The sequence below is a fragment of the Manis pentadactyla genome, chromosome 5 (assembly GCF_030020395.1).
Source record: "Manis pentadactyla isolate mManPen7 chromosome 5, mManPen7.hap1, whole genome shotgun sequence".
Taxonomy (NCBI): Eukaryota; Metazoa; Chordata; class Mammalia; order Pholidota; family Manidae; genus Manis; species Manis pentadactyla.
This window is the reverse complement of record NC_080023.1, coordinates 137,500,457-137,520,926: the sequence shown is the minus strand read 5'-3', so window position 1 is coordinate 137,520,926 and position 20,470 is coordinate 137,500,457. Positions and strand designations below refer to the sequence as shown.

Genomic DNA, 20,470 nt, shown 5'->3' with positions numbered 1-20,470 from the left:
TGAAAAATTATAGTATGTTAGTTATGTATCATTTTATTAGTTAGAATCCTTATGTATTTATTGATAAATGAGAAAATTAGGTTGCATGGTTATTTTTATGGTATAATCCATTGTTTTCTAAACAATCCCGGGAACAGTCAATTATATGTGTGTGTACATATATTTATATGAAATGGAGGAAAGTCTGCAAATAAATAGATAAGTGGACTTGAGTTTGTTTAATAAATTTTTTATTTCACATGTCCAAATGAGTACATATTATTTTATGTTTATATTTTTTATTTATTTTTAATTAATGAGGAAAACATTAGTCTACTATGTTGATTATTGCTCAAATGGAAACATAGGAACAAGAACCATACTTACATCAGTTCTGAACTAAGATAATTAGTTTGGGAAAGGATGTGAGATCTAGGCTGGCCCCCAGTTGTGGCCAATGTGTATAAACCATAGCTGTTCAATTAGGGTCCCAGCAGGAACTTTGGCACAATCAAATTCAGATATTTTAAGGGCTCATTTATAAAGGGAATAAGTAGAGCTGGAACCAAGTATGGTCCAGGAGAACCTCAAGGAACCGTTCAGGAACCAGAGGCTACCAACAGCCCAGCTGTTACTATTCTAAGCTCAAAGAGATGCATGGAGGGAGACATATCAGAACCCAAAAGGAGAGAAAGCCATGATGTAAACTAAATGATGTTGGTTTAAAGTAGTGACCTTTTTCAAGGGGCATAATCAGCTCTGTAAGATTACAGATAGTGAAACAGGGAAGTAAAAACCTTGAATTGATTCTCATCTCTCCTATTTCTTTACAGGCTTATAGAATTACTTTTTAATTTACCTAAGCCCAAAGATAGAATTTAAAACAAAATGGAAAATTGCTTCATTCTTCAATCTCTTCTGTGTCTAAGTCCTCGTTTCTTCTCAGAGCACTGATGAAAGTAAGCACAGGACATCTGAGTGAGTGCAGAGGACTCTAGTTCTCTAAGATGAACACAGCCCTGGCCCCCCGCATAGAATGGATTGGTCTGAATGCTTTTAATAGTGGGGGTTTTCTATTAACTTCTAGAGTGGGTGCCAGAAGTAGCACTGTGATCGAGATCATGGGGAGGCACCTGACATTTACTGAGCTCAGCATGTGCCAGATTCTATGCAGAGCATGCACGTGGGTTACCACGCGCACTCTTCTCAACATACCTGAACCAGGCCCATTATTTCACTACATTACTGATTATTAAAGAGAGACTCCAAGGTTAGACAATCAACTGGAATTTAAAGAACGTTCTTGAGAATGATGATAAATCTGGAATTATATCTAGATCTGTTTGGCCCCCTCTTGGCACAGTCTTACCTGACTATAAAACTGTGGCATCGTCATTATCTATTATTGTAGCTCTCTCACCTGTCCCAGAAATACGACTTTCCCTTTCCCCTCTCTCATTCTCCTGCTTTCCATTCATTCCCTTAATTATGTATGTAACCAATATTTATTTAGCACTTACTCTGTGCCAAGAATTGTGCATGTTACTGTTGAGGCTAACAAACATGGCCTTTGTCTTCATGGAATTTATGGCTTAATAAGTGTTCTTAGGGTAACAAACCTGTGGATTGCCTTTAACCCCAAATCCTTCACCTTTGACGTTCTTTGTCTCAATCTTTCCATCTATTTACTGAGTAAGAATTATGCTTTTGCCTTATTTGTTTAAAGTGTAATCTATAATAAATCTTTTTTTAAAAAAACACACTTGCTATTTCATTACTGGGAAGGAATACAGTTTCCATAATACAAGAAAGATGAAATAAGGAAACTATATAAAACAGTTTTATTTCAAGGTACTGTCTGGTTTTACTAAAACAAATTAGCCTCCCCAAGGAGTATGTAAGTGAGGGTCCATATTCAGGCCTAAGTTTTAATCAGGCTAACAGTGTATCATATTCCCTCATATAAGCACGTTTTCCATTTTTAAATTGAGAATTGGTTTATATTTGAAAACTTTCTTGTCCAACATAAGTTAACATTGCTATTCAAAAAATAAACAAAAACCAAACCCAAACTGCTGTTCAAGTGGCTTCTGTCATTACAAACACAAAACTGATTTACATTTGAACTCATTTTTTCCATATTTAGATGTGCTTGTTCACTCTTTGGAAAACCCCAGTTCAGGTTACTTAAGTAATCCCATTTTTGTAACTGAGCCAATGTTATCATTATCAGAATTACAGATTCAGAGCACTGCATCAAGGATGACCAGTGCATAGAAGCATGTGCTGATTCCTCTCATTTTACAGTAGTAGCATTGCATTATGGAGCTGTAGAAACAGCCAATGCCTTAATTCATCCTTTAATAATTAAACTAGGTGATCTTTGGTAGGATAACATTTAGTAGACTCCATGCATGTTATGTCCTATTACCATCTTTGGATGTGATTTCTGAGGGGAAACACACACACACACACATGCACGCACGCACGCACGCACAAACGCCACAGAGGTGTTTCCCACTTCTGGAAAGCTTGCTGCTTCACTTTTATGAAAGTTCTTCATTGATACCTGTTTTCACAAACTGAAAGAAATCCAAAGAGGATTTTTGTTTACACGAAAAAAGGTGAAACATGAACATTGCATTCAGTGTTTGTTTTGCAGCAAGCCATGCTATAGAGGCAGCGGGCATCCTGGGCAGTGAGAGCAGCCCCGCCAAGCTCCTTCCCTGGGAACCACATTCAGTATCTCAGCACCAAGCTGCCATAGCTTTGAACTGTGTTTGTGAGCATCTGTGGTTTCCTTCTATTTATTTTTTGTGCATCTTTTATCAATACGTGTCCTGAGGTATCAGTAAAGCCTAAGAGAAGCTATTTTTTGAATGTGGAAACTTTAAAAAAATTTTCCATATAGAGTAATGGTCCTTGCCTCTCTGTTTTATTCCATTTTAGTTTAGAAAACTTTTCATAGGAAAGCTCTACTTTCAGATGGTAGGGGAAATACATATAAAGAAACAAACAGGTCCATATGTATACAGTTTTTTAAAAATAGGAAATTGGCATTATTGTACAGTAGATTCTTCTCCTTGATGTGATCCTGGACAAGTTACCTAACATCTTTGAACCCCTCTAACTTTCCACTTTCATAAAATGAAGGAATTGGACAAAAGAAGTGGTTTTCCTCCCATGTGGCAGTATTCCTGTAAGTCACCAAACACCCTGAATGACAGCTGGTGTAGCCAGATCGGCAGAGCAGGGCAGCGCTCCCTCCTTGCTCATACTTCAACCAGAGTAATTCTGTGTTGTTTCATTTGTTAATACTCTCAAGTAGGTTTTCCAACTCCTGATGCCTTTTCACCTAGTTATCCATAGTGGGGCTGATTGCATTCTGTTTTTGGCATCCTAGTGGGTTACAGCTTACATGAACCATACAGACCCTGGAATAATCAATGGTTCCTTTGAATTCTGTAGTAAGCATAAAATGTAAAGTATTAATCATGTGTTTATGCCTGGTGTCTACGTATGAGGTAGTTTAGCCTATACTTTATTTTCTTTTTGTCAACTTCAAAGCAGGAAATTATACCATTGCCCATACCTCTGGCATTCCCTTGATTGTGTTTAGAAGGTGTGAATCTAGTAAAGCAGGAACAGAGCACTATTGCCAAACTGATGGGCTGCATTTCTCTTTATGAATTGTGTTTCCACAGCTGTCAGTTGAGATGGTTGTTCCCTATATAAAGTGGTTCTAGAGTCATGCATGTGCATGGAATTTTAATCTTAACAAGATATTTAGCATTTCCTACTTTGAGTTTTCAATGTAGGAAATATAATGTGTGCCATTGTAAAGGGTAAGATTTGACTTTTGTGTGTTTTAGGATAACATGTTGTGAATGACATAGTGTTTTAAGTAGAGCTCCTGGGGTAGTTTTTGCCAACATTCTCTTTGACATCCCATGTGCTCTCTTGTAATAAGAAAACAGAAAAAATAAACTAAACTGGGTGGTCAGGATCCTGTTAGGATGAAAGCAGCTATAATTTCCTTTATAATGATGAAAAGCAAACAAAAACCCTGCACAAGTAGTTTTAATCAATGTTTAAAGACTAGTCTCCCAGGCTGTTGCTTGTTTGACAGTCTTGGGTGGGGAGAGAACTGGAGTGGGAAAACACATGTTTACTCTAGAGGTAATAGAAATTACTGGGCAAGTGAAGTAAAAATAATGTTCCAAACATTTATGATGCCAGTTTGGTTTACGGTTGATATTGGTTACCCCTCCCAACTCTGGATTATGTCACAGACTGGATTACAGAAGTCCCCCTTCATCTGAATTTCACTCCCTGTGATTTTTATATGAGGTCAAACTTAGTACAGAAGCAGATGATGCTCCTTCTGACAAATCATCAGAAGGTCAGTAGTAGCCTAACACTACATCATACTGCCTGTATCATTCACCTCACTTCATCTCATCGTGTAGGCAGTTTATAACCTCACATCATCATTGGAAGAAGGGTGAGTACAGTACAATAAGGTATTTGGAGAGTGAAAGAGAGAGAGAGAGAGACCATATTCACACAGTTTTGATTACAGTATATTATTATAATTGTTCTATTTTGTTGTTACCATAGACATGTATGCATAGGATAAAATAGTATATGTAGGATTCAGTATTATCCATGGTTTCAAGCATCCACTGGGGTCTCAGAAGTTAGCCCACACAGATAAGGGAGAACTACTCCATTTCAGACTCAACTGCAGGAGCTGTTAGGTATGTTAAAATACTATATTGGCACATGTTAGGTTAGCAGTTTTGTTTTTGAAGATTATTGAATAGAATATTATTCCTTCAAAAACTGTCAAATCTAAGAGAAGCATCTGATCCCAAGATCCCCAGTGTGTGGCAGGTCCACTGCCATTTTTATTCTCCCTGCCCCCTCTGACAGGAGCCAGCATGGTTCACTGACCCTGGCTCTCTTCTCCACTGAACCTGGACTTAGCCTCAGAATCTTTCAAAAATCAGAGGTACAAATAGCATCCTCTAATTAATAAGTAAGAACTGTTTGAAACGAGTGTGCCCCGTCTGATTGATTTTAAATTTCCTCATGGAAGAAGGTAAGATAACATAAGACAGTTGACTATCACTTAGTTGAATTACCTAGCTATTTAGCAACTGTAGCAGAATTAAAACAGAGGTTTCCTGGCTTTCAGTTCAGTATTCTTTCCATTATCCTATACAGACTAAAAACGGTTTTCAGATATTAGGACAAAAAGTGCTTAAGGTGACAGACAAATTAAAGATTTCTCTCACATTACTTTTTATTTATTTATTTATTCATTCATTCATTCATTCATTTATGGTATCATTCATATATACTTACATGAAAAATATTGTGGTTACTAGATTCCCCCCATTATCAAATCCCCACCACATAACCCACTACAGTAAATGACCATCAGTGTAGTAAGATGCTATAGAATCACTACTTGTCTTCTCAGGGCTGTACTGCCTTCCCTGTACCCACCCACCAGATTATGTGTGCTAATTATAATGCCCGCTTTTCCACTTATCCCTCCCTTCCCACCCATCTTCCCCAGTCTCTTTCCCTTTGGTAACTATTAGTCCATTTTTGGGTTCTGTGAGTCTGCAGCTGTTTTGTTACTTCAGTTTTTTCTTGGTCCTTTACACTCCACAGATGACTGAAATCATTTGATATCTGTCTTTCTCTGCCTGGCTTATTTCACTGAGCATGATACCCTCTAGCTCCATCCATGTTGTTGCAAGTGGTAGGATTTGTTTTCTTCTTATGGCTGAATAATATTCCATTGTGTATATGTACCACATCTTCTTTATCCATTCATCTACTGATGGACACTTAGGTTGCTTCCATTTCTTGGCTATTGTATACAGTGCTGCGACAAACACAGGGGTGCATATGTCTTTTTGAAACTGTGCTCCTGCATTCTTAGGGTAAATTTCTAGGAGTGGAAATCCTGGGTCAAATGGTATTTCTATTTCAAGATTTTTGAGGAACCTCCATACTGCTTTCCACAATGGTTGAACTAATTTACATTCCCACCAGCAGTGTAGGAGGGTTCCGCTTTCTCCACAACCTCGCCAACATTTGCTGTTGTTTGTCTTTTGGATGGTGGCAATCCTAATTGGTGTGAGCTGAAATCTGATTGTGGTTTTAATTTGCATTTGTCTGATGATTAGCAATATGGAGCATCTTTTCATGTGTCTGTTGGCCATCTGAATTTCTTCTTTGGAGAATTGTCTGTTCAGATCCTCTGCCCATGTTTTAATTGAATTATTTGCTTTTTGTTTGTTGAGGTGTGTGAGCTCTTTGTATAATTTGGATGTCAACCCCTTATTGGATATGTCATTTATGAATATATTCTCCCTGTAGGATGTCTTTTTGTTCTACTGATAGTTTCCTTTGCTATACAGAAGCTTTTTAGTTTGATATAGTCCCACTTGTACATTTTTGCTTTTGTTTTCCTTCCCTGGGGAGATATGTTCATGAAGAAGTTCCTCATGTTTATGTCCAAGAGATTTTTGCCTATGTTTTTTTCTAAGTTTTATGGTTTCATGGCTTACATTCAGGTCTTTGATCCATTTCTAATTTACTTTTGTGTATGGGGTTAGACAATGTTCCAGTTTCATTCTCTTACATGTAGCTGTCCAGTTTTGCCAACACCAGCTGTTGAAGAGGCTATCATTTCCCCACTGTACATCCATGGCTCCTTTAACGTATATTATTTGACCATATATGTTTGGGCTAATATCTGGTCTCTCTATTCTGTTCCACTGGTCTGTGGCTCTGTTCTTGTGCCAGTACAAAATTGTCTTGATTACTGTGGCTTTATAGTAGAGCTTGAAGTTGGGAAGCGACACCCCCCTTGCTTTATTCTTCCTTCTCAGGATTGCTTTGGCTATTCAGGGTCTTTGGTGGTTCCATATGAATTTTAGAACTATTTTTTCCAGTTCGTTGAAGAATGCTGTTGGTATTTTGATAGGGATTGCACTGAATCTGTATATTGCTTTAGGCAGGATGGCCATTTTGACAATATTAATTCTTCCTAGCCAAGAGCATGGAATGAGTTTCCATTTGTTAGTGTCCTCTTTCATTTCTCTTAAGAGTGTCTTGTAGTTTTCAGGGTATAGGTCTTTCACTTCCTTGTTTAGGTTTATTACTAGATATTTTATTCTTTTTGATGCAATTGTGAATGGAATTGTTTACCTGATTTCTGTTTTTTCTGCTAGTTCATCATTAGTGTACAGAAAAGCAACAGATTTCTGTGTATTAATTTTGTATCTCACAACTTTGCAGAATTCAGATATTAGATCTAGTAGTTTTGGAGTGGAGACTTTAGGGTATTTTATGTACAATATTATGTCATCTGCAAATAGTAACAGTTTGACTTCTTCTTTACCAGTCTGGATGCCTTGTATTTCTTTGTTTTGTCTGATTTCCCTGGCTAGGACCTCCAGTACTGTGTTGAATAACAGTGGGGAGAGTGGGTATCCCTGTCTTGTTCCCAATCTTAGAGGAAAAGCTTTCAGCTTCTCACTGTTAAGTATGATGTTGGCTGTGGGTTTGTCATATATGTCCTTTATTATGTTGAAGTACTTGCTTTCTGTACCCATTTTATTGAGAGTTTTTATCATGAGTGGATGTTGAATTTAGTCAAATGCTTTTTCAACATCTACGGAGATGATCATGTAGTTTTTGTCCTTCTTTTTGTTGATGTGGTGGATGATGTTGATGGATTTTCGAATGTTGTACCATCCTTGCATCCCTGAGAGGAATCCCACTTCATCATGATGGATGATCTTTTTGATATGTTTTTAAATTCGGTTTGCTAATATTGTTGAGTATTTTTGCATCTATGTTCATCAGGGATATTGGTCTGTAATTTTCTTTTTTGTGGTGTCTTTGCCTAGTTTTGGTATTAGAGTGATGTTGGCTTCAAACAATGAGTTTGGGAGTATTCCCTCCTCTTCTACCTTTTGGAAAACTTTAAGGAGTATTGGTATTAGGTATTCACTAAATGTTTGATGAAATTCAGCAGTGAAACCATCTGGTGCAGGAGTTTTGTTCTTAGGTAGTTTTTTGATTACCAGTTCAATTTCTTTGCTGGTAATTGGTCTATTCAGATTTTGTGTTTATTCCTGGGTCAGCCTTGGAAGGTTGTATTTTTCTAGAAAGTTGTCCATTTCTTCTAGGTTATCCAGTTTGTTGAAATATAGTTTTTCATAGTATTCTCTAATAATTCTTTGTATTTTGGTGGAATCCATAGTGATTTTTCCTTTCTCATTTCTGATTCTGTTTATGTGTGTAAACTCTCTTTTTTTCTTGATAAGTCTGGCTAAGGGTTAATCTATTTTGTTCATTTTCTTGAAGAACCAGCTCCTTCTTTCATTGAGTCTTTCTATTGTTTTATTCTTCTCAATTTTATTTATTTCTGCTCTAATCTTTTTTATGTCCCTCCTTCTACTGACCTTGGGCCTCATTTGTTCTTCCTTTTCTAGTTTCATTAATTGTGAGTTTACACTGTTCATTTTGGATTGTTCTTCTTTCCTGAGGTAGGCCTGTATTGCAATAAACTTCCCTCTTAGCATAGCCTTCGCTGCGTCCCACAGATTTTGCAGTGTTGAATTATTGTTGTCATTTGTCTCCATATATTGCTTGATCTCTGTTTTTATTTGGTCATTAATCCATTGGTTATTTAGGGGCATGTTGTGAAGCCTCCATGTGTTTGTGGGCTTTTTCATTTTCTTTGAGTAATTTATTTCTAGTTTCATACCTTTGTGATCTGAGAAGCTGTTTGGTACAATTTCAACCTTTTTATTTACTGAGGTTTTTTGTGGCCTAGTATATGATCTATTCTTGAAAATATTCCATGTGCACTTGAGAAGAATGTGTATCCTGTTGCTTTTGGATGGAGTGTTCTGTAGATGTCTGTTAGGTCCACCTGTTCTAATACATTGTTCAGTGCCTCTGTCTCTTTACTTATTTTCTGTCTGGTTCATCTGTCCTTTAGAGTGAGTGGTGTGTTGTGGTCTCCTAAAATGAATGCATTGCATTCTATTTCCCTCTTTAATTCTGTTAGTATTTGTTTCACATATGTAGGTGATCCTGTGTTGAGTACATAGATATTTATAATAGTTATATCCTTTTGTTGGACTGAACCCTTTATCACTATGTAATGTCCTTCTTTGTCTCTTGTTACTTTCTTTGTTTTGAAATCTATTTTATCTGATAGAAGTACAGCAACTCCTGCTTTTTCTCCCTGTTAGTTGCATGAAATATCTTTTTCCATCCCTTTACTTTCACTCTGTGTATATCTGTGGGTTTGAAGTAAGTCTCTTGTAGGCAGCATATACCTGGGTCTTGTTTTTCTATACATTCATTGACTCTGTGTCTTTTGTTTGGTGCATTCAGACCATTTCCATTTAGGGTGATTATCGATAGGTACATACTTATTGCCATTGCAGGCTTTAGATTTGTGGTTATGAAGGGTAACTTCCTTAGTATCTAAGAGTCTAACTTAACTCACTTAATATGCTATTACAAACACAATCTAAAGGTTTTTTTTTTCCTTCCCTCCTTTTCTTTTTCCACCATTCTTTATATATTAGTTATCATATTCTGTACTCTTTGTCTATCTCTTTATATTACCTCTGGTAACAGCTACTTAACCTTAGGAACACTTCCATCTGTAGCAGTCCCTCCAAAATACATTGTAGAGATGGTTTGTAGGAGGTAAAGTCTCTCAGCTTTAGATTATCTGAAAATTGTTTAATCCCGCCTTCAAATTTAAATGATAATCTTGCTAGATAAAGTATTGTTGGTTTGAGGACCTTCTGCTTCTTTACATTAAAGATATCAAGCCACTCCTTTCTGGCCTGTAAGGTTTCTGCTGAGAAGTCTGATGATAGCCTGGTGGGTTTTCCTTTGTATGTGATCTTTTTTGTCTCTCTGGCTGCTTTTAATAGTCTGTCCTTATCCTTGATCTTTGCCATTTTAATTATTATATGTCTTGGTATTATCTTCCTTGGGTCCCTTAAGTTAGGAGATCTGTACACGTCCATAGCCTGAGAGACTATCTCCTTCCCAAGATTGGGGAAGTGTTCAGCAATTACTTCCTCAAAGACACTTTCTATTTCTTTTTTCTCTCTTCTTCTTCTGGTATCCCTATAATGTGAATATTGTTCCATTTGGATTGGTCACACAATTCTCTCAGTATTCTTTCATTCTTAGAAATCCTTTTTTCTCTTTGTCCCTCAGCTTCTTTGTATTCCCCTTCCCTCATTTCTATTTCATTTATCGTCTCCTCCACTGTATCTAATCTGCTTTTAATACCCTCCATTGTATTCTTCAACAATTGGATCTATGTCCTAAACTCGTTCCTGAGTTCTTGAATATTTTTCTGTTCCTACATGAGCATGTTAATGATTTTTATTTTGAAATCTCTTTCAGGCATATTCATGAAGTTGATTTTGTTTGAATCTTTCTCAGGTGTATTCATAATTTTGCTTTTAACCAGGTTCCTTTGATGTTTCATAATTTGTCTGTTTTGCCCTCTAGTGTCTGGAAGCTCTACTCTCTGGAGCTGCTTAGCCCCTGGAGCAATGTCAGCAGTTGCAGGGTAGCAATGTTGATGCTTGTGGGGAGGAAAGAGCTTTTCCCTGCTTCCCGGCTGCTATGCCTGTCTCCACTGCCAGAACCACTGGTCTGAACACACAGAACCACTGGGCTGAACACATAAGCCTCTATGCTTTGTGTTTGTATCTGTCATAGGCAGGGCTTCCCTCTGGCTGGCCTGACGTCATGGCAGGGTTGCCAGTTTTTAAGCCTGAGCCAGGTGCTGGCTAGCTGGGAGGAAGACACAGAAGGCTGCATATCTGGTGGGCGGGGTGGATTCTTGGAGCTGCATAGCCAGCCAGGGGAATGGAGCACCTGAAGATCATTTAAGCTCCCAACCTGCTGGGCAGAGTGCATCTGGACAATTTTGTCTACCTGTCCTTTCTCCTGAGCCATAAGGTCTGTGCAACCCTTGCCCCTTTAGCAGCCCTGTCACTTTTAGGAAGTCTCTCAGACTGCCCACCCAGATTAGCCAGATATGAATCTCTGTTTTCCACAAGCAGCTGGAATCTCTGTCTCTCCAGGTATTCTGCCTGTCTTAGCTTTCCAACCACACTAAATCATCAGAGCACCATACAATGTAGGTTCATGCTCCCAGAGCAGATCTCGAGGGCTAGGTTTTCAGCAGTCCCAGGCCTCCACTCCTTCCCCGCTCTGATTCTCTTCCTCCCACCAGTGAGCTGGGTTGGGGGAAGGGATTAGGCCTTGCTTTGTCACAGCTTTGGTATGTTACCTTGTTCTGTGAGGTCTGCTCTTTTCTCCAGGTGTATTCGGTGTGGTGCAGCCTTCTTTACTGTTGCTTTTTCAGGATTAGTAAATTATATTTTCTTATTATATGTGGTTTTAAGAGAAGGTCTGTATCACCTCTCACACCACCATCTTTAATGTAATCTGCTCTGTCTTGTATTTCTAATGTTATAGCATGTAAGTCATCCTGGAACTTCCAGTAATGGAATATTACTTATAGTATATAGTAATTTATTTTTCATGATTTAATCCACAATTTAATTATAGTTATATTCTCAAAAAGCTACACACATATAGGAACATTTAAGAGAAATGTTTAGGAAGAAGGTAATGTAATATACCATTTGCATTTTGAGGAAAACATAAAATAATGACATGATTGGCAACTGCCATGATCATTTTTTCATTTAAGCTAGTTATCCTAAGAAAAGGATTCCTACTTTGTGTACTTTTTTAGAGACAGGGATTTGATAATTTAAAAATGAATATTTATGCCTATGGAAATTTGATAGTTTTAGTTAAAAAAAATCAAAATTGAGTTCAGATGGAAGAAAACAATTTCTCATAAACTTTAAGAAATTAACCATTTGCTTAAGATATTATAAATAAACTTTCCGTATTTGGCACTTTGAAATTGGATTTAGGTAACCCTTTCTCCCATTTTATGTTCAGTGTTTTCACTTTATAAACAGTGAAACTTTTCATCTCACTGAGTTGTTAATTTGGGGGGGAGGAAAAAATACAGACTCATTAATTTATAATGGCTCATTTTAGTTTCTCATTTCCTCAGCCTGTGAAACAATTACTATAGCTTTATTTTTTCCCTCTACCTCCTTTGGTAATAGAAGGGACATTTTACTTAGGAAAATATGAGTGAAAATAGTATTGGTTAGTAAGAATGCTTGGAGGAGAGGTTTTAAAATCTTATTTTAGAAGCAGTGGCATCATGCTAGTAAACTTCAAATTCTCTTTGTTCCTTTTTTCCTTTTCCTTATCTGTGAAACTCTAGGAATAGCAGGAAGCATGTCCAAAATCCCCTCTAGCAAGGGACTTAGGTAAGGGTATAAATATGTTTCACACATTATTAATCACTAAGTTTTTCCACATAAAGTTGAAGAGTTTCTTACATTAGTCCTTGAATTTACAGGTAGAAAAAGGACCAAAGTTTGTTCTTTCCACACACCTCAATAAACAAATTCCTCTAATATGTCAATAAAGAAAGTGAATTAAACCTACCAATGATTTCACTATTAGAAAATATGTATTAAGAACTTATTAGATACAGGCCAAACTATTAAAGGTCTAAGTTTAATAGACCTTGTCTGTAGGGGCATCCTATTTAATTGGGATATCTCTCAGTTTATTGGAGATAATTAATTAGAAGTTAAACGACTATTAATTTTAAACAAACAAAAGTCACTTTCACTTTTGCAAAGTGAAAGAGATAATATTAATCCATCTGACCAATAAATGTTGAGAACAAGTTATAATGTATAGGGTGCTTTGTGAAGGTAAAGTAATATTAGAAATCATAATAAATGTTCACTTTTACTTACCTACATTAATGCCACTTTTATTGAAGAAAATTGCCATAATGTTTTTTGCTAATAAACTAAACATTTTACTTTATTAATTTTTAGAGAACCAAAATTGACAAAACAGACTTAAATTTGATGGATTCTTCAGGGAAATCTTTATCAGAGTATATATATTTTTGCTATATTTAAACAGTTTAGAATAAGATCCTATTACATGGATAGCAGTGCACGTGAAATTATTTTAAAAGTGTTTGTGCACTTGGTAGAATGCCACAATTTTACAGAACAGTTCTATGTTGATGTTAAAATGTGAGCAGATATGCTTCCCTACACATGAGCACACATCTGACATAAAGTGACTTGATGGTTCCTCAGGACTGGAATTCCAGTTCCTACACCTACTCCCACTCAATCATCCACACCTATTGGACAAGTGCCTGGTTAAGTAGATTGGGCCTTGGGCTATGCTTTCAAAGCAGGGAACCTCCACCTTTATTGAGCAAAACACTGGGTAAAAGTAGGCTGTATTGTGTTCATTGTGCTTCTTGGCATGATAATCTGAGTGAAAGCTACTATTCAGTATTATTGTTGCTTGTTGTTAGCAATACCTATTTCTTTATGAATGACTATGTGAAAATTGGAGGATAACAAAAGGAGTTTCATAGATCTGGTAAACCTATAAAGAGAGAAATAGTTCTCAGTCAAATATAATAAAAATAAAAAATCACCTGGAATGTGAAATGCCATGTGGTTTTGTAAATGCCTGTAGCTAAGATTTTAGAAAATGTTTGGATTAACTAGGGGACGTGGGTTGATCACGAAATTTCCACCATCCACTAAGGGATATAGCATCAAAATAGAATACATCTTTCCTCTGTGCCTTCAACAAGTTACCACTTCAGCAATTAGAAAATTTGATCTGGGACAGGACACTCAGCCCTGGCTACCACCTATGTAAATACTACACTCTTTCTCATTGTGAAGCCAGAGAGATTTGGGGACCTGAGGTAGTAGGTTGGCAGAAGACTATGACATCAGTAGTGGCTTTTGCTTATAGTTGATGAATGGCGCTGCTGTTCAGTCCATGGTGGTGACAAAAGTACTGAGAGGAAGGCAGGAGCAATGAGATGGCCTGGGAAGATCATACAAAACAAGATTTCCTGCTCTAATATTGACTTATTGAGAAAACCTTCAAAGACATTTGTTCTTCATGAATTTTCATGATATTGTCTTTTTGGTGAAATAATTAGCAAGCCGTCATGTATTTAAACCTCATGGGACTATGAATATGAGCATTTGTTCTGAAAATGATCCATTATTTATTGATGGAATCATTAGTACTCTGATATTTGCTCCTCTTAATTAATGGCAGTGCATGGTCTGCGGACAGCACACTACAATTCAATTTAAAGACCCTTATTCATCTTTTCTAAATGATTTCTCTAATATTTTCGTAGCTCAGGTTTCTCCCTACAGAAAGGAACTCTGTTTACCATATACTTTATTTATTTTGCTGCAGAATTTCTTCTGTTATGATGACATGCTGTAATGCCTATGATACATAAGAACTCTGTGGAATAAAGCTCAATGCCGTGTTCACTTCTGTTTTCTGGCTGTTATAATATGAGTAGGTCAACATAGGCATAAGGTTGCTTAATACTTCAGCAGAGATTTGCAACCAAACTTTCTGAAAATTTGACCTCTTGAAAGAGGAATGGATGATTCATATTTTGCTTATTATTTAGCCTGTATTATATGTGTGTTAGAATAATGTATAACTGGGTAAGAAATGGCACAGCATTGTTGTGCAAAAATGCCTAAAATGCTTCAGATAAAAAGTTAATGCTGGAAGTGATAAATGTTACTATTAAGTGTTCTTATAGCAAAGTATCTTGAGATAGCTTTATTTGATGGCGTTTAATTAAAATGATCATTGTGCTTTCTTGTTACATCATCCTAGGGACTCATTGAAATTGTATAAGTAACATCGTTCTATCTCTACTTGATAAAATGGAGAATCTGGAAGATTAATTTAGATACAGAATGGAAAACAAAAGGGTCACAATATGTATTTGATTTTATTAGGAAGTACATTATAAAAATAGTCATTTGAAGAGAAAAAAGATAAAGATGGTGAAATATTTTCATTTTCATACCATCATAAAGCAGTAATAAAGGCTAACTTTTTATGAAAGTTCATATTGTATATGTGTGTGTATATATATGCATGTGTGTTTATTAGAGACTTGATAATTACCAGCTTTTTCTTAAACTATCTGGCATATTATTTTCTTACATATTATTTAATGTTCTTTGTCTTTTCTTCTTTTAAATAGCAAATGCCAGTCTTCTTGGAGGAGGAGGTGGTAAGTCCTGAATATCACTTAAAATATATTTTTTATTACTACACCAACCATAAGGTATTAAGTTCTGTACTACTGTAAAGACAATTAATTAGCTATAATCATTAACCATAAAAATCACAATATGTAGAAAATAATTTATAATAGAAATATCTTGGTTTGCCTAAATGTTATTTTAACTGGCTTCAAAATATGTGGAATAGTGTTTTCTTCTCATCAAACTTTGTAGTTCTACCTTTGGCATAACCTGTAACAGCTATAAGCTATTGAGACACATACAGATGTAATAGGTGACAGTCATTTTTAATATCTATTTTATACATACTATATATATGTTTAATACACTATATACATATGTGTATATATACACACTAAAGCAATACATTTGGAGACTTATGGGTTTGAGCTTTTTTTCATTATAATAGCTTTTAAAAAAATATGACTTTGTAGCCTGAGAGCTTAATGTATCAGCCACTTATTGTGAAAAATAAAAAAGAAATCAGTATTAGAACTTTGCTCTTTCTTTTGGCCTATTTAGAGGAGAAAGAGAGATCAAAATGAGATGAAGAAGAGAGAGATTTCTGTTTTAGGAATTTTTTTTTAAGTAATAAAATCTTGTGCATATTTAAAAATATTTAATATTTAAAACCATGTGAAAATTATTTTAATTTGAGGTTGAAAGATGAAAGTTTTCCTAGCACCAGTCCATATAACTATTGTAGGGGAGAAAAAAAAAATACAGTGTAATAGGGTCCTTTTCATTTAAGACATAATTAGGTTGGTTTTCTCTCTCATTCTTTCTCCCTCCCTCCCTCTCCTACTCTTGCAACCTCTTTTCATGTACTTGGTTGAAGTAAATATGAAGTATAAAGCTTTAGGCTTTCAAACTTCTCTGGCCTTGTTCAGTAGGTTTCAGCATAAATTTTATATGGAAGTGAAAATTTTAACAATTGTTCTATGGAAGAATCAATGCATGTTTAAAAACAGAATCTTGGAAATAGGAATCATAGAAAACATTTTAAATGAGAAAGTACTCTTCATATTATCACAGCAATGCATATCCTAATGCGGAGTATTTCTTTTCTTCTTCCCTAAATTACTTTAGAAAACGTAAATCTATAGGATTTCTCACTGTACTTTTTCCTTTTGTTTTTGGATTTTTGGGGACTTAGAGGGGAAGATTTTCATTAGAAGTTGGGTTCCCAGTAAATTTTATCTCTAGGTCTCTTATAATATGTTAAGAAAATATTATTAAAATAAACTGTCAATAGTGCTGATTTTCTTACAAGATATTAATATTTTAACAAATTTGACTAATAGTGTAAAATAGGATAAAATTAAATTAAAATTGAGAATTAAGGCTACATAAATGAACTTATCAAGTTAAAACAACAGACAAGTTAGCTAGGCAGTTTATTTATTGTTCTTGGCTGCTTTTAAAAAATTATTTGACTGATTGTTAATTAAATCACTTTAGCATCCCATAACAGAAAAACCCAAATAAAGGAGAGAGAAGTGTGCTTACAGGAGAGAGAAGTGTGCTTCTGTCTCCTGTGTAAGTCATCTAGATGAAGGTTACACTGTCTGTGTGGCCATTCCATGGTGTCTTCAAGCACTCAAGCTCTTACTGTTCTGCTCTTCCTTCCTAGTGCTTGTTGCCCAGGGCCCATGCTGACTGCTGGAGCTCTAGCCGTCATAATAAGGGGGTCTGGAAGAGTAAGAAAGGCAAAAAATAAAAAAAGGTGGCCCCCAAAAGATGAGCCAGTTTTCTTTAAGCAGCTTTTTCCTGAAGTCCCATATTATCCTTGAACTTGATCAAATGTTCATTCATTGATAGATGTAGCTGTATTCCAGGAAATACTGTGTTGACCAAAAAAAGTAACATTCTGTTTTCTGAGGAAAAGGAGAGAGTGCAGGTTTTGGAAGGCACTGAGAAGTCCCTGCCATAATGGGAATGCAGGCTACTGTTCAGGAAGTCTTGTCAAGCCACTTTCTTTCCATATGCCTACACAGAGTTGGTGTGTTATCTCCAGGGAATTCCCTGTGTTTCCCTAGGGTTCCTCTGAGCTGTGTGACAGGAGGACACACTGTGGATTTTCAGTAATGCCAAGATGTTCAGTTTGAAGCAAACTCAATTTTCTGTCTACCTGGAGTATATATTTTACTGTCCTCCTCTAGGTGGATAATTTTACTAAGTGCAGTTATTTGCTATAATTTCTAATTTCTGAATCCTAAAATTAGTGACTCAGCATCATTATAAAGATAAATTACAAGTATTTAAGATGGCTGTAATTTCTTTCATTAAAGTAGGTCATTTACAGGTTTAAATTCATTTATGCACTTCTAGAGATGTCAAGATTGCTCTAAAGTACATGTCTGATTTTCAGAAAGCTGCATTTAAAAATTTAGTTTAAGGAATATTTTTAGCCTTCTGTGATTCTATGATAAATCTTTTAAATCCTGTCAGTGATACTTGTAAAGTAACACCTAATAATCCAATAAGAAGCAATTGAATTGATTATTCTCTTGGATTTAATCAAAGAATCATTTTATTGACTTGAATTAATATATCTTTAGAAGCGTTTAAAGGGAAAGGTTCTTTGATTGACTGAACAATTTGAATAAGAAAATTTGATACCACATAAAAAATAACGATAATTTTAGTACCATTTTTTTTTCAGTTTCTCAGGAGGGCTTCCCCCAAATTCTATAAGTAATATTTGAAATTTAGATAAAAATTAGTGTATACAGAATCTTAGCATTTTTTTTTGTTCTTTTTTGAGTGCTTATAACCAAGAAGAGAGGTCTCCTAAAAGGAGATTTGTTTTTAAAGTGGCCATGATCATCCTCTCTTTTAAAGTGAAAGAATCACTTCACAGTGGTGTGTATTTTCTGCTTTGGACCAGAGGTCACTCTTCCTAGGAACTGGGTCATTGACTACAGTTCATCATAATGAACACAGGTGATGATGGGTCATGGACACACAGTCATTTCAGTTGAAACTCTTGGTAAATTGGATCATCACTGTCTACATTTCCTAGATATGTTAAAGGCAGAGACATTGTTTATGGGATTTGCTTCCTCTCCCGTCTGCCAAAGCTCCTGAGTGCTGAAGCCTGAGGCATAATGTTAGACATTTTAAAGTGACATTTCCTGACAGAGCAGCAATTTAAGGTTGGCTTTTTATACACATAACTTTGTAGGACTACTGTTTTAATCACACACACACACACACACACACACACACACGCGTTCTATACCTTGTCTTTGATGTGATCCTTTGGCAGGTTAATTTTAAAAATTCTAAGTGTTAGAAGCAATTACTACTAAATAAACAGCCCCGATGGAATTCATGGGAAAGCCATTTTTCTAGAATGAGAACATAGCATATATTATGGCCTTCTCCACCTCCCTATGCTTCTTGCTCTCCTTGTGCCTCTTTTGCCCAAAGATTGTCAAGGTTCAGTGGCCTGGGTTAGTAACTGCTCCTCTGAACTCTCTCATTTCCTATTTGGACAATTCTATTTGCAGAGAGAATTCCTAATACTTTTTTATTATTAATGCCCATTTATATATTAAGGCAGTTAATGTGTGGTGCTGAAATGAATGCTTAAAAGGAGTGAAATCATAAAACTATTTGGTGTCATTTCATAGATACATCCACCCACCCATCACCTATTTCTACAAACAGGTATACAGATGAGCATATGTCCATTCATTCACTCATTCATTCATTCAAAAAGTACTAATTCAATAACTACTATATGCCAGTATTGATTAATTAGTCAATAAACACAGCCCTTTTCCTGTGACCAGTCATGGCCCCTGTTTGGCTTAATTATCTGAGCAATTATAATTCCCCATGTTCTTGCAGGTTCTAAGGTTTTTCCTTGTGTGGATCTTTTGGATTAAAATGAGACTTTAACATCAATAGAATGGGCATCAGGCTTCAAATTCCTTCTTTAAAAAGCAGAACAGATACCCTGAAAAACACTCTTTAAAAAAAAAAATCTTATGTTGCTACCAAGAACTCCTAATGTTAGAAGCAATGTGATTAAAGGGCTTTTTAAGTGTGTTCAAGCAGGAATGCTTTCATACATTATGTCTTCAACATTCACAGCCAGAGTGGAGTGCCCTTTTATTTTCCCTCCACTCATAACAATGGTTTTCCCCTAGCATCTATCACTCCATTGTCGAAGTCCTGTGTCTCACTCTTGTTAAACCTTGAGATCTGGCCAGGCTTTGGGCATGCTGGGAGGAGTCTAGGATCATGGTCAGCAGTGACGGACCAAGGCCAGTTAAAGCAGGAAGGGTGTAGGGTGTTGCTCCTTAGGGGACTCAGTCGAACATGTCTGGCAGCAAGTTAACGAGTGGCTATGTTCAGCAGGTGGAGGGGTCCTGGACATGGGCCTGAGTAGTAGCAACCATCTCTCACTCTGAGAGAAAGCAGCCTGGCAAGGGAAACGCAGCAGCTCCGGCCTTGTTTGTCAGCAGGGACTCAGTTTTAGGAGCAGAGCTGCAGGAAGAGATGTGACGCTAAACCTTAGAAAATAAGGCTTAAATCTAGATTACCTCAGGTAGGATTAATCTTGGGCCCTGCAGGTGGCTATGCTGTTGGAGGAGATCAGGGGCTCAGATATTAGGAAGAGAGGAAACGAGACGCAGGGACCGGGAGTCAGGCCAGGTCTGACAACGTCCAGTTACAAACTCATCCAACTTGCCGTTGTCCACCCCCCATCATCTGCCCTGCCCTTTTCCTGTTCCATCTCTTTTTCCTTCTGTCCTTTTTCTGTTCCTCAGTCAAGAGCATGCATTGATTACCACTGAGGTAGCAGAGATTCTTATAACTAGATGCTATCAGAGGCAAAAGTATTTATTTATACATCAATATATTAAGAAATACAAAGGTTCTTGATGCAGGGAAAATGCTGCAGAAAAGAGGAAGTTAACATCTTAGAGTAGTTAGGGAAGGCTTCCCAGAAGAGGTGATACTGGAACAATCTAGGAGGATGAGTAGCATTTTCCAGGAAAGGAAGGAAATTATCTACTCAAAATATTGATATCTTGCAGATATTTTGCTCCCCTTCAGTCATCCTTCTCACCATTCTGCAGTCATATTCCATACCTTGGTTAAACAGTTTCCTCTGAACATCAGGCTTGTCTCCTAAAATGAAGTAAACCATGTTATAAATGAAGAGGGGA

The 20,470-nt window shown here is 36.4% G+C and overlaps 1 protein-coding gene across 4 annotated transcripts in view; it reads left to right on the top strand.

The window, feature by feature from the left end:
* Positions 1 to 20,470, top strand: part of MACROD2 (mono-ADP ribosylhydrolase 2) — a 2,035,411-nt gene that overhangs the window by 498,640 nt on the left and 1,516,301 nt on the right. For all 4 annotated transcript variants that reach the window (XM_036892150.2, XM_036892149.2, XM_036892151.2 and 1 more), the window contains exon 4: positions 15,242 to 15,271. In XM_036892150.2, the coding sequence (XP_036748045.2) occupies positions 15,242 to 15,271 (30 nt within the window). The remainder of the gene's footprint in view (positions 1 to 15,241; positions 15,272 to 20,470) is intronic.